The sequence below is a fragment of the Bubalus kerabau genome, chromosome 6, assembly GCF_029407905.1.
Source record: "Bubalus kerabau isolate K-KA32 ecotype Philippines breed swamp buffalo chromosome 6, PCC_UOA_SB_1v2, whole genome shotgun sequence".
Classification (NCBI taxonomy): Eukaryota; Metazoa; Chordata; class Mammalia; order Artiodactyla; family Bovidae; genus Bubalus; species Bubalus kerabau.
In genome coordinates, this window is record NC_073629.1 from 88,024,813 (window position 1) to 88,038,033 (window position 13,221).

Here is a 13,221-nt window from a genome sequence, read left to right on the forward strand (position 1 = left end):
TCCAACCTAAAGGAAATCAGTCCTGAATATTCATTGGAAGTATTGATGGTGAAGCTGAAACTGTCAATACTTTGGCCATCTAATGTGAAGAACTGACTCATTGGAAAAGACCTTGATGCTGGTAAAAATTGAAGGCAGGAGGAGAAGGGGATAACTTAGAGAATCAGATGGTTGGATGGCATCACTGACTCAATGGACATGAGTTTGAGTAAATTCCAGGAGTTGTTGATGGACAGGGAGGTGTGCTGCAGTCCACGGGGTCACAAAGAGTCAGACATGACTGAGCGACTGAACTGAACTGAACCTCCATGGTCAGTTTGAATATCCGGAACTTGACTCTTAATTTGTGGCGTGTGTCCTCTTTTTGGACAGTGATGCATCAGACTCCGTTGACTTCTAGCCACTTAATAGATCACGTAATTCTCTTATTCCTGATCATTTCCTTATCAAGCAACCTTCTGACTGTAGTCTGGCTTCCTTTGCCTGGACTGCCTTGCGTGCGAGGGAGAGAACGTGCTGACTTGAGGACACACATGCCCTGTGCCCTTGTAGTTTGGGTAGTTGTAGTTACTGCTGTCAGCTAATAGGCTGGCATTCCGATTTTACGTCCGTCTAGTGAGCTTGGTTAATGGAAACTGTTCCTGAAAGATGGATCTATTGGTCATGTGCTGTCCCATTGGATTTATGAGCTTTTAAGGCCAAGGACTAAATAGAAATACGGAAAATCCATTAGAATCAAGTTACTCGAGATGCCTCTTTCATGGTAAGCAGCTTCTCTCCTCTAGAGACACTGTGTCTACTCTGCTGTTGGCTGTGAGTGAGTTTGTTTTTTATATTTGCATTCTTAACAGTTGTAGTTTTAATTTTTCATTTAATTTTTATAAAAATTAAAAAACTTTAAATTATTACATAAATAACCAGAATGACAAATACAGTTGTAAAAACGGGTAGAACTAAGGTGTCCTAAGCACAGAGTAACAGCTACCTGTCCAGCTGACAAAAAGACAGCCCGATTTTGTTGTCTGTGTTTATTCATTTGTCCCTGTAAAAAGAATTTGACACTTTACCGTCATTTACAGAAATGATTCTTGTTTATTTGATTTCACAAAAAGCTGTACCATGTTCATATATTTTTTGAGTATCTGTTTCTTAAATATGAGAAAGAAAACTAGTTTTCTTTTGTTTGCTAAGCTGGGGGACAGCCTCTTGATTATTTTTGATTGTCATACTGACTGTGGAGGTAGGATTGCTGGTGTTTAGTGGGCATGCAGTCGGCAGGGATCTTAAATAGCCTGTAGTGGCCCAGAGAGCTCTCCAGAATGAGGTATTGTCCAGCCCCCAAATCTTGCAAGTGCCCCTCTTAAGAAACATAGTTGGCTGATTGCTTCAAGTGATCTGAGTAACTGTGTACATAGCACCATCTAGTGGGGGAAATAGCAATAGGTAATAAGCAAAACCTCCCTTCATAGCAGGAGTGAGAAAATTAAAAAATCTGAACTTTCTGTAAAATGATAAGTTATAGAATCCCAGATTTTTGAAGCAGGAAGGAAAACTGGAGATAATCTGATCCATCTTCTCCTTTTACAGATTAGAATATTAGGGCCCAAAGAGGTGCAGTGATTTGTCCAGTAACATACGTGTGTGTGTGCGTGCTAAGTCGTTTCAGTTGTGTCCAACTCTGCAATCCTATGGACTGTAGCCCACCAGGCTCCTCTATCCATGGAGTTTTCAGGCAAGAATAATGGAGTGGGTTCCCTTGTTACGGGCTTCCCAGGTGGCACTAGTGGTGAAGAACCCGCCTATCAGTGCAAGAGATGAGGCAGACGCAGGTTCAGTGCCTGGGTCGGGAAGATCAAGGGCATGGCAACTCACTCCAGTATTCTTGCTGGAGAATCCCATGGGCAGAGGAGCCTGGTGGGCTGGAGTCCATCGAGTCGTAGAGCTGGATACAACTGAAGCGACTTAGCACGCAGTTAGTATTACAGCAAGAGCCAGGGCTAGAATTCAGGTCTCAGTTTCCCAGGTTGGTAATCTGAGCCTTTTACATAGCGAACTGACTATCTTTGTGTCCTATTTGTGTTAAAGTCTTATGTTTTTAGTGATTTATTTAAGAAAGAAAGAATAATAAATGAGAACATCTCATTTACTAGGTGTGCCATGAAGTAAGCTCCCATAATGCATGTATTATAGATTACATCTTATTTTGAACCTGATTGTTTCACTTAGAGAAATGAGACAAGCTGTTGTGATTTCATTTAATTTTTTTTAGTTGCTCTGATTTCAGTACAAGTTTTTGAATCTTATGATAAAACATTTTAGGATAGATAAATAAATGCATGAAAATTTATTAAAATTATGTAGAACTGACATGTTGGCAATCAAAAATGCAGAAAACTTTAAAATGAAATGAATTATAAAATAATGGAAGTTGTCATTTTTCCTCTTTGTTGGGGTACATAAAATTGATTTTGATAAGTCATTTTTTTTCTTTTTAAGTGAGTGGGGTTGGCACATATTGAGAATAGTTTAGCAATAACCATCCCAGGACTATGTCACATTTAGTTGGAAAAGAGCAGTTTTTAATTATTGACTGGAAAATATTGTTTAAACAAGAAGTGGGTTGTAAGGTGAGCTTTAACAAGTGGTACGATATTGGCAAAAGGAACCTGTAAAAGACTGAAATAAACTGAGACATCCTGGTAGATGATGATGGTAATGGTAGTGATGGTAACAATGATGATGATTTTTGACAACAGTGATAATAATAGTTCATTTCTTTATGTATTGCTCATGTTCTGAGTGTTTTTAAATATGCTACCTCTTTTAATCTTCATAGCAACCCTGTGAAGTACAATTATTCTCTCATTTTTATGGATGAAACTGAGGGATGGAGAAAGCAAGTAACTTGTCAAAGGGCTCACAGATAATAAAGTTTTCCCCTCCTACTTCTGAAATGGAACTTTTTGATAATATTGGGTTGGCCAAAAGTTTTGCTCTGTAAGATAGTATGGAATAACTCGAACAAACTTTTTGGTCAACCTAATGCTTTAACCTGCTAGGAACAGTTTTGGACATCTGTCCTGTTGTCCGTAAAATGACCATTTTTATATATGTTTTCAGTTCCTTTAAATTTAATATAGCCTCAGTGTATTCTTCTACATCTAAGAATCTAGTTACCCTTCTGCTACAGTTCTTTATAGTGGTATCTCAGATGGCTGTTTTATCTACCACATGTCTATGTAGAATACAGGGGAGAATGCCAGAATGACTCAGAGAAGTGTAGGGTGTTGTTGCCATTCCAAAGAAAAATTCAGAACTGCTAGTGTCAGAATTTACCTCTTAGAGAACATGATATCTGGCAGGAGTTTTTTTTGGAGAGTCTAGGTGAATAGAAAGACCAGGATTTAGAGATACTTTTCTTCTGCCCCATTTCTCTTTCTCTCTTCCTCTGGGACTTCTATAATGTATAAATTGGTCTGCTGATGGGTAATATCGCATAAATTCCTTAAGCCTTCTTCACTCTATTATTTTTGGTTGTTCACTTCTCTGATGAGATGATTTCTAATGCTTTGTCTTCGAGTTCACTGATCCTTTCTGGATCTAGTCTGATGTTGAATCCCTCTACTGAAATTTGTCAGTTTATTTATAGTATTCTTCAGTTCCAAGATTTCTGTTTGGTACTCTAGTAATTTCTATCTCTTGGCTGCAAATCATGCATTTCTCCTGACCTCGATGAGCAGTTTTATGATGGCTGGTTTGAATTCTCTATCAGGTAAATCATCATTAGGGTTGATTTCTGGAGATTTAGCTTGTTCCTTCAGGACTCATTTCCCCGTTTCTTCATTTCTCTTGACTTATTGTATTGGTATCTTCACAACGGAAAAAACAACCACTTCTTTCAGTCTTCACAGATTGGCCTCAAACAGGAGGAGATCTTTGCTGATCAGCCCAGCCAGAGACTTAGGGTAACCTCTCAAACATTCAGGCTAGTCTGAATCTGTCTTTGGTCTTAGTGCTCCCCAGGCATCTAAAGTATTCTAGAGTCTATCAGTGCACTTAGATAGATGTGACAGTGGCTAGTCCCTTGGGCAGCTCCGAGAAATGTAGGAACATTACATGTGTGGTTCACCTCCTACTGCCCCAGGGCACTGGGATTTTTGTTGTTGTTGTTTATGTGGTGTATCACATTGATTTATTTGTGGACATTGAAAAATCCTTGCATCCCTGGGATAAATCCCACTTGATCATGGTAAATGATCTTTTTAATGTATTGTCGGATTCAGTTTGCTAGTATTCTGTTGAGGATTTTTGCATCATGTTCATCAGTGACATTGGCCTGTAATTTTTGTGTATATGTGAGATCTTCATCTAGTTTTTGGTGTCAGGGTGATGCTGGCCATATAGAATGAATTAGGAAGTGTTCCTTCCTCTTCGGTTTTTGGGCATAGTTTCAGAAGTATAAGTGTTAACTCTTCTCTATGTTTTTGGTAGAATTCACCTGTGAAGCCCTCTGGACTTTTGTTTATTGGGCGTTTTTAAATTATTAATTCAATTTCATTACTGGTAATATATTTTCTGTTTCTTCCTGGTTCAATCTTGGGAAATTGTACCTTTCTAAGAATTTGTTCATTTCTTCCAGGTTGTCCATTTTATTGGCATATAGTTGTTTGTAGTAGTCTCTTATGATCATTTGTATTTCTGTGATATTGGTTGTAGCTTCCCCTTTTTCATTTCTAATTTTATTGATTTGAGTCCTCTCCCTGCTTTTTTTTCTTGAGTCTGGCTAAAGGTTGATCAGTTTGTTAATTTTTTCAAAGAACCAGCTCTTAGTTTCATTGATTTTATTTCCCCCCCCATTGGTTTTTGTTTTGTTGCTGTTTCTTTCCTTCTACTAATTTTGGGTTTTGGATTTTATTCCCCTTTCTCTGGTTTCTTTATGTGTAAGTCAGAGTTGTTTATTTGAGAGTTTTCTTGTTTCTTGAGGTAAGTGTGTATCACTATAAATGGCCCTGTTATAACGGCTTTTGCTGTGTCCCATGGGTTTTGGTCCATTGTATTTTCATTTTCACTTATCTCTAGATATTTTTTGATTTCCTCTGTGATTTCTTCAGTTATCCATTGGTTGTTTAGTAGCATAGTGTTAGACCTCTACTAAACAGTATACTTTTAAACAGTCAAAGAATTTAAAGAAAAAATCACAAGGGAAATTAATAAATATAGAGATGAATGAAAATGAAATCAATATACCCAAAGTTAGCTCTCAAATATACAACCTAACTTTACAACTTAGCTAGAAAAAGAATAGACTAAACTCAGAGCTAGTAGAAGGAAATTTAAAAAACATTAGAGTGGGGATAAATTAAATAGAGAATAGAAGAACAACAGAGAAAAATCAACAAAACCAAAATTTTGTTCTCTGAAAAGATAAACAAAATTGACAAATCATGAACTAGCTGGACTAATAAAAATATAAAGATGACTCAGATTACTAAAATCAGAAATGAAGTTGGGGACACTTTTACTGATTTTGTAGAAATAAAAAGATTATAATAGTATGTTGTGAACAATTGTTTGCCCCAGATTGGATAGCCTAGATGAAATGGACAGATCCCTAGAAACACAAAACCTACCAAGACTAAATCATGGAGAAATAGAAAATCTGAATAGACCTGTAACTACTGGTGCTAGTGGTAAAGAACCTGCCTGCCATTGCAGGAGACGTAAGAGACACAAGTTCTACCTCTGAATTGGGAAGATTCCCTGGAGGAGGGCATAGCAACCCACTCCAATATTCTTGCCCAGAAAATCCCATAGACAAAGGGTCCTGGTGGGCTACAGTCCATGGGGTTGCAAATAGTTGGACATGACTGAAGTGACTTAGTACACATAACTAGTAATCAGATTGAGTCAATGATCAGAATCTTCTAACAGAGTGAAGTCTTGGATCTGATAGCATCACTGATGAATTCTGCCAAATATTTAAAGAAGAATTAATATCAGTACTTCTCAAATTTCCTAATAAGATTGAAGAGGAGGGAATACTTCCTTATCTGTGAAACCTGTATAATCCTAATAACAAAGCCAGACAAAGATGAACTACAAGAAAAGAAGGATTCCCTGGTGGCTCAGACGGTAAAGCGTCTGCCTGCAATGTGGAAGACCCGGGTTCGATTCTTGAGTTGGGAAGATCCCCTGGAGAAGGAAATGGCAATCCACTCCAGCACTCTTGCCTGGAAAATCCCATGGACGGAGGAGCCTGATAGGCTACAGTCCATGGGGTCGCAAAGAGTCTGACACGACTGAGCTACTAGCTACTACTATGAACATCGGTGCAAAGATTCTCAAAAGAATACTAGCAAATAGAATTCAGAAGCCTATTACAAGGATTATACACTGTGGCAAAATGACCCTTATCCCTGGAATACAAGAATGGGTCAATATACAAAAATTAATCAATGATATGCTATTATCAACAAAATGAAGGAAAAAAGCTGTGTGATTATCTTAACTGATACAGAAAAAACATCTGACAAAATTCAGCACCCTTTCATGATAAGGAACAGGCAACAAAATAGAGACAAAAAGAAAACTGTATCACTGCAATGAAAACCATATATGAAAAACACACAGCAGCAAAGACTGAAAACTTTTCCTTTAAGATCAAGAACAAGACAGGGATGCCCACTTTCACTTCCATTCAACATAGTAGTAGTGGAACGTTTAGCCAGAGCAAGAAAAAGAAATAAAAAGCATCCAATTAGAAAATAAGAAGTAAGATGATATGTGTGTAGAAAATCCTAAAGACTCTACCAAAAAAGCTGTTTAAACTAATAAGTAGCAGGCTACAAAATCAGCACACACAAATCAGTTGTATTTCTATTCATGAACAGTGAATAAAAAGGAAAACTACAAAAATAATTCCATTTGTAATAGCACCCATAAGAGTAAAAGACTTGGGAATTAACTAAGGAGGGAAAAGGCTTGTACAGTGAAAACTACAAAACATTTCTGGAACAACTTAAAGAAGACATGAATGAATGGAAAAACATCCTGTACTTATGGATTGTGAAACTCAATATTGCTAAAATGTCAGTACCCAAACCAATCTACAAATTCAGTGTAATCTCTGTAAAATGCCAGTGATCTTTTTTTTTTTTTTTTTTTTTTGAGAAATAGAAGAACCCATCCTAGAGACTTCCCTGGTGATCCAGTGGCTAAGAGTCCACATTTCCACTGCAGGGGTTTTAGACTCAGTTCCTGATCAGGGAAGTTCCACATGCCACATGGCATGGCCGAAAAAAGAGAAAAACCTATCCTAAAATTCATATACAATCTTGAGGAACCTGAATAGCCAAAAGAATCTTGAAAAAGAACAAAACTTGAAGACTCATGTTTCCTGATTTCAAAACTTACTCTACAAGTGTGCAGTAATCCAAGCAGTGTGGTGTTAGTATGAAAGACTTATAGACCAGTAGAATAGAGTAGATAGCCCAGAATTAAACCGTCATGCATATGGTCAAATGATTTTTTGTCAAAAGTGGAAAATGGGTAAAAGACAATCTTTTCAGGAAATAATTCTTAAAAGAAGAGGATCAGTTCAGTTCAGTCACATCCGACTCTCTGCGACCCCGTGGACTGCATCACACCAGGTTTCCCTGTCCATCACCAACTCCTGGAGCTTGCAAACTCATGTCCATCGAGTCAGTGATGCCATCCAGCCATCTCATCCTCTGTCATCCCCTTTTCCTCTCGCCTTCAATCTTTTCCAGCATCAGGGTCTTTTCCAATGAGTCAGTTCTTTGCATCAGGTGGCCAAAGTATCGGAGTTTCAGCTTTAGCATCAGTCCTTCCAGTGAATATTCAGGACTGATTTCCTTTAGAATGGACTGGTTTGATCTCCTTGCAGTCCAAGGGACTCTCAAGAGTCTTCGCCAATGCCACAGTTCAAAAGCATCAATTCTTTATCACTCAGCTCTCTTTGTAGTCCGACTCTCACATCCATACATGACTACTGGAAAAACCATAGCTTTGACTGTACGGACCTTTGTCGGTAAAGTAATGTCTCTGCTTGTTAATATGCTGTCTAGGCTTGTCATAGCTTTTATTCCAAGGAGCAAGCGTCTTTTAATTTCATGGCTGCAGTCACCATCTGTAGTGATTTTGGAGCCTAAGAAAATAAAGTCTGTCACTGTTTCCATTGTTTTCCCACCTATTTGTCATGAATTGGCAAATGGGTTCAGATGCCATGATCTTACTTTTCTGAATGTTGAGTTTTAAGCCAACTTTTTCACTCTCCTCTTTCACTTTCATCAAGAGGCTCTTTAGTTCCTCTTCACTTTCTGCCGTAAGGGTGGTGTCATCTGCATATCTGAGGTTATTGGTATTTCTCCCTGCAATCTTGATTTCAGCTTGTGCTTCATCAAATCCAGCATGAAGCATAATGTACTCTACATATAAGTTAAATAAGCAGGGTGACAGTATACAGCTTTGATGTATTCCTTTCCGAATTTGGAATCAGTCCATTGTTCCATGTCCAGTTCTAACTGTTGCTTCTTGACCTGCAATACAGATTTCTCCACAAAAGAGTGGAGCTGGATCTTTACTGTATACAAAACTAACTCGGACCTAAGTGTAAGACCTAAAACAAAAACTCTTAGGAAAAAAGCACAGGGCAAAACCCTTCACAACATTGGTTTTGGTAATGATTTCTTAGATGTAACTCCAAAGGCACAATTGACAAGAGAAAAAGTAGACAAATTGGACTTCATGAAAATTAAAAAAAAATTGCATCAAAAGACACCATTCACAGAGTGTTAGTTGCTCTGTTGTGTCCAACTCTTTGTGACCCTATGGGCTGTAGCCTGCCAGGCCCCTCTGTCTGTGAGATTTTCCAGGCTAGAATACTGGAGTGGGTTGCCATTTCCTTCTTCAGGGGATCTTCCCAACCCAGGCATTGAAGCTGGGGCTCAAGCAGATTCTTTACCACCTGAGCCACCAGGGAAGCCCTATCCTCAGAGTAAAAAGAGACAACTCACAGAATGGCAAGAAATATTTGCAAATCATGTATCTGATAAGGGATTAATATCTGAATATATAGAGAACTTCTAAAATTCAACAATAAAAACCTGATTCAAAAATGGGCAAAAGACTTGAATAGACATTTCTCCAGAGAAGAACTATGTGAATTGCCAATAAGCACATGGAAAGATGTTCAACACCACTGATAATTAGGGAACTGCAAGTTAAAACTACAATGAGATACTACTTCACATTCATTAGCAAAGCTATTATCAAAATAACATAAAATAACAGGTGTTGGTGAGGATATGAAGAAATTGGATGGAAATGTAAAATGGTCCAGACACCATGGAAATGAAATGATGGTTTCTGAAAAAATTTTAAATTAAAATTACCATATGATCCAGCAACTTCACTTATGGGTATATTCCCTGGAAGATTGAAAGCTTGGTCTTGAAAAGATATTTGTGCACCCATGTTCATAGCAACATTTTTCACAATAGCTAATGTGGAAGCAACCCAAGTACCCACTGACTGTTGAATGGATAAACAAAATGTGGTACATACATACAATGAGATGTCATCCAGCCTTTTTAAAAAGGCAGAAAATTCTATAATATGCTATAACATGGATGAATCTTGAGGACATTATGCCCAGTGAAATGCCAGGTGTAAAAAGACAAATATTTTGTGATTCCATTTATTTGAGGTATTTTAAGAGTAGTCAAAGTCATAAAGACAGGAATTGTTATAGTAGTTGCCTGGGGCTGAGGGGAGGGAAGAATGGAGGGTTATTGTTTAATAGGTACAGAGTTTCAGTTTCACCAGATGAAGAGTTATGAGTCTAGTTATGGGTACAGATGACTGTACAACAGTGTGAATGTATTCAGTACCACTGAGCTGTATACTTAAAAGTGGTTAAGATGGTCAAATTTGTTATATGTATTTTACCACAATAAAAAAAGAATGGTGTTGCTTTAAACATTGAATAAAACTTACTTGAATTTCAAATTATTTTTTCTTTTCATTTTCTGAGTATTTAAAAATGGCTTTACTGGTGTTTATTAAAAATGATGTGGCATAGTTGTTGGCTGTCTAAATTAGCATACAGTGTTCTTTGTCTTTTTGTTTCTCACAGTTGCACTGTTTTAAGGCTGATAGCACATTAAGGCTTTTGATAGCACATTTTAGTCAATACAGTGTAATTTAAAAAATTGTTTTAATCAAAAGTAAAACTGGTTGGGAAATACAATATAATCACTTTTTTCCCAGCCACTTTTTATAGGAAAAATAAGTTAAGAAGTGTGAAAAAATTGAATAGGTTTATAATAATATTTACTAAATCACCTTATGTAGGATTTAGAAAATAAATTTTAGTATAAAATAAATATATTTTAATACATTTCAGAAATAACCTCCTCCACCATCAAACACCCCATTTATCTCTTAGGGTAGCTACTATTAATGTTTCTTAAATGGCTTTCCAGAAATGATCTATGAATAGATAAGTATATGTATATGAGTATATGATGGAATTGTATACACACATACACAAAATCTATATATCCCATCTTTTTTTTAAAGATTCATTTTTTATAAGGTATTCTGAATGGCTTAATTCAAATGTTCTTCAGTAAGTTCAAGGAAAAGTAGACAAATTGATGTATACATTAAAACTATAACTGTCTTTAACAGAAAACAACAAAATTCTGTAAAGCAATTATCCTTCAACTAAAAAGTAAATAAATTAAAAAAATACATTACTCATACATTGATAAATGTTCACTTCAAGTGGATTGACGAGGTAAATGTAAACAGATGTATTAAAAAGAAATCATAGAGTAATATCTCTGATTTCAAACTTGTGAAATCCTTCTTAAGCATAAATACAATAACAGAAATTTGTAAAGGAGAAAGTTAAGCTTTGGCCAAAAAAATGTCAACAAATAAAACCTATAGTGTAGGTTTAATATCCTTTAAAAAAGATTTCCAAGAGGGAATGACTGATTTTAAATGTAAATGCACGCTAATAGTGGGTGGAATCAAACAGCATAAAAACACTAACTTTTTTCTGGAGTCAGCACTTTAATCTTATATTCTAAAACGCAGAACCATTTTTGTAGTAAGATATAACGCAAATAAAATTGGAATTTCACATAAAAGTGTAACTGTCTTTATTTGAGGTCTTCTAATTATTCTGGTAGTATAGATGAAGAGTAAACTTTATTATAGTTTGTTAACAGATTAGATTTTAAAGTCTTTTTATGAAAACCTAAAAAATTTTAATTTGTATGGAAGATTTTTGCCCTCAATATACATTTTTAATACCCATCATACTTCTTGGGAGTGGGATTATTGTGACCGTTGTGTAGTGGGAAGGGCAAGGGAGGAGGATGCTTTACCATATTGTTTAGAGTTTTTTTTTTTTTAAGCAATGAGCGTATTTTACTTTTATTAAAATGATAATGGTAAATATTTTTAAGAAATGTAATGACATAAAGATAATTTAAAAATAATGCCCTCATTACTAAGCTTACGTTGTGCTTTTATTAATTTTGGTTTTAGGCCTGTGTGGACGTCAGAGCCAGTTCAGTGTTTTGGCAGCAGATGGAATTTGCAGAAAGCCTCCATGGTCATCCCAAGTTGCCAGAATGGTTGTCTACACACCCTTCTCATGGCAATCGAGCTGAGCACTTGGATAAGCTCATACCTCAGGTGAGCTAACACTGCATGAGGCAAGACTTTATTGTTATGGTATCATTTATTTTTAATATTGTTACTTCCTGCGCCTAGAAAAAGAGCACTAGCCTGTCAACCATTTTTATTACCATCAGTGTTCAAAGGATTTCACTGAAAAGTAAAAAATCCTGCTAGTCCACAAGTCCTGGTGAATAAGTTGGTATGTATAGTTGACTTTTCATGATAGTCAAGGTTTAGCACTTTTAGTATCATACTTTTTAGTTTTAACTGATTTGGTGAAAGTCTAAAAGTCAAGGTATGTTTTTCATCATACTAATCATAATCTTAGTGATTTAAGCTTTTTTTTTTTTTTTAATTTTATTTTATTTTTAAACTTTACATAACTGTATTAGTTTTGCCAAATATCAAAATGAATCCGCCACAGGTATACATGTGTTCCCCATCCTGAACCCTCCTCCCTCCTCCCTCCCCATTCCATCCCTCTGGGTCGTCCCAGTGCACCAGCCCCAAGCATCCAGTATCGTGCATCGAACCTGGACTGGCAACTCATTTCATACATGATATTTTACATGTTTCAACGCCATTCTCCCAAATCTTCCCACCCTCTCCCTCTCCCACAGAGTCCATAAGACTGTTCTATACATCAGTGTCTCTTTTGCTGTCTCGTACACAGGGTTATTGTTACCATCTTTCTAAATTCCATATATATGCGTTAGTATACTGTATTGGTGTTTTTCTTTCTGGCTTACTTCACTCTGTATAATAGGCTCCAGTTTCATCCACCTCCTTAGAACTGATTCAAATGTATTCTTTTTAATGGCTGAATAATACTCCATTGTGTATATGTACCACAGCTTTCTTATCCATTCATCTGCTGATGGACATCAAGGTTGCTTCCATGTCCTGGCTATTATAAACAGTGCTGCGATGAACATTGGGGTACTCGTGTCTCTTTCCCTTCTGGTTTCCTCAGTGTGTATGCCCAGCAGTGGGATTGCTGGATCATAAGGCAGGTCTATTTCCAGTTTTTTAAGGAATCTCCACACTGTTCTCCATAGTGGCTGTACTAGTTTGCATTCCCACCAACAGTGTAAGAGGGTTCCCTTTTCTCCACACCCTCTCCAGCATTTATTACTTGTAGACTTTTGGATCGCAGCCATTCTGACTGGTGTGAAATGGTACCTCATAGTGGTTTTGATTTGCATTTCTCTGATAATGAGTGATGTTGAGCATCTTTTCATGTGTTTGTTAGCCATCTGTATGTCTTCTTTGGAGAAATGTCTATTTAGTTCTTTGGCCCATTTTTTGATTGGGTCATTTATTTTTCTGGAGTTGAGCTGTAGGAGTTGCTTGTATATTCGCGAGATTAGTTGTTTGTCAGTTGCTTCATTTGCTAGTATCTTCTCCCATTCTGAAGGCTGTCTTTTCACCTTGCTAATAGTTTCCTTTGATGTGCAGAAGCTTTTAAGGTTAATTAGGTCCCATTTGTTTATTTTTGCTTTT

The 13,221-nt window shown here is 36.7% G+C and overlaps 1 protein-coding gene across 4 annotated transcripts in view; it reads left to right on the plus strand.

Annotated features, from left to right (window-relative positions):
- OMA1 (OMA1 zinc metallopeptidase) overlaps positions 1-13,221 on the plus strand; it is a 73,342-nt gene that overhangs the window by 33,345 nt on the left and 26,776 nt on the right. For all 4 annotated transcript variants that reach the window (XM_055585717.1, XM_055585715.1, XM_055585714.1 and 1 more), the window contains exon 8: positions 11,584-11,733. In XM_055585717.1, the coding sequence (XP_055441692.1) occupies positions 11,584-11,733 (150 nt within the window). The remainder of the gene's footprint in view (positions 1-11,583; positions 11,734-13,221) is intronic.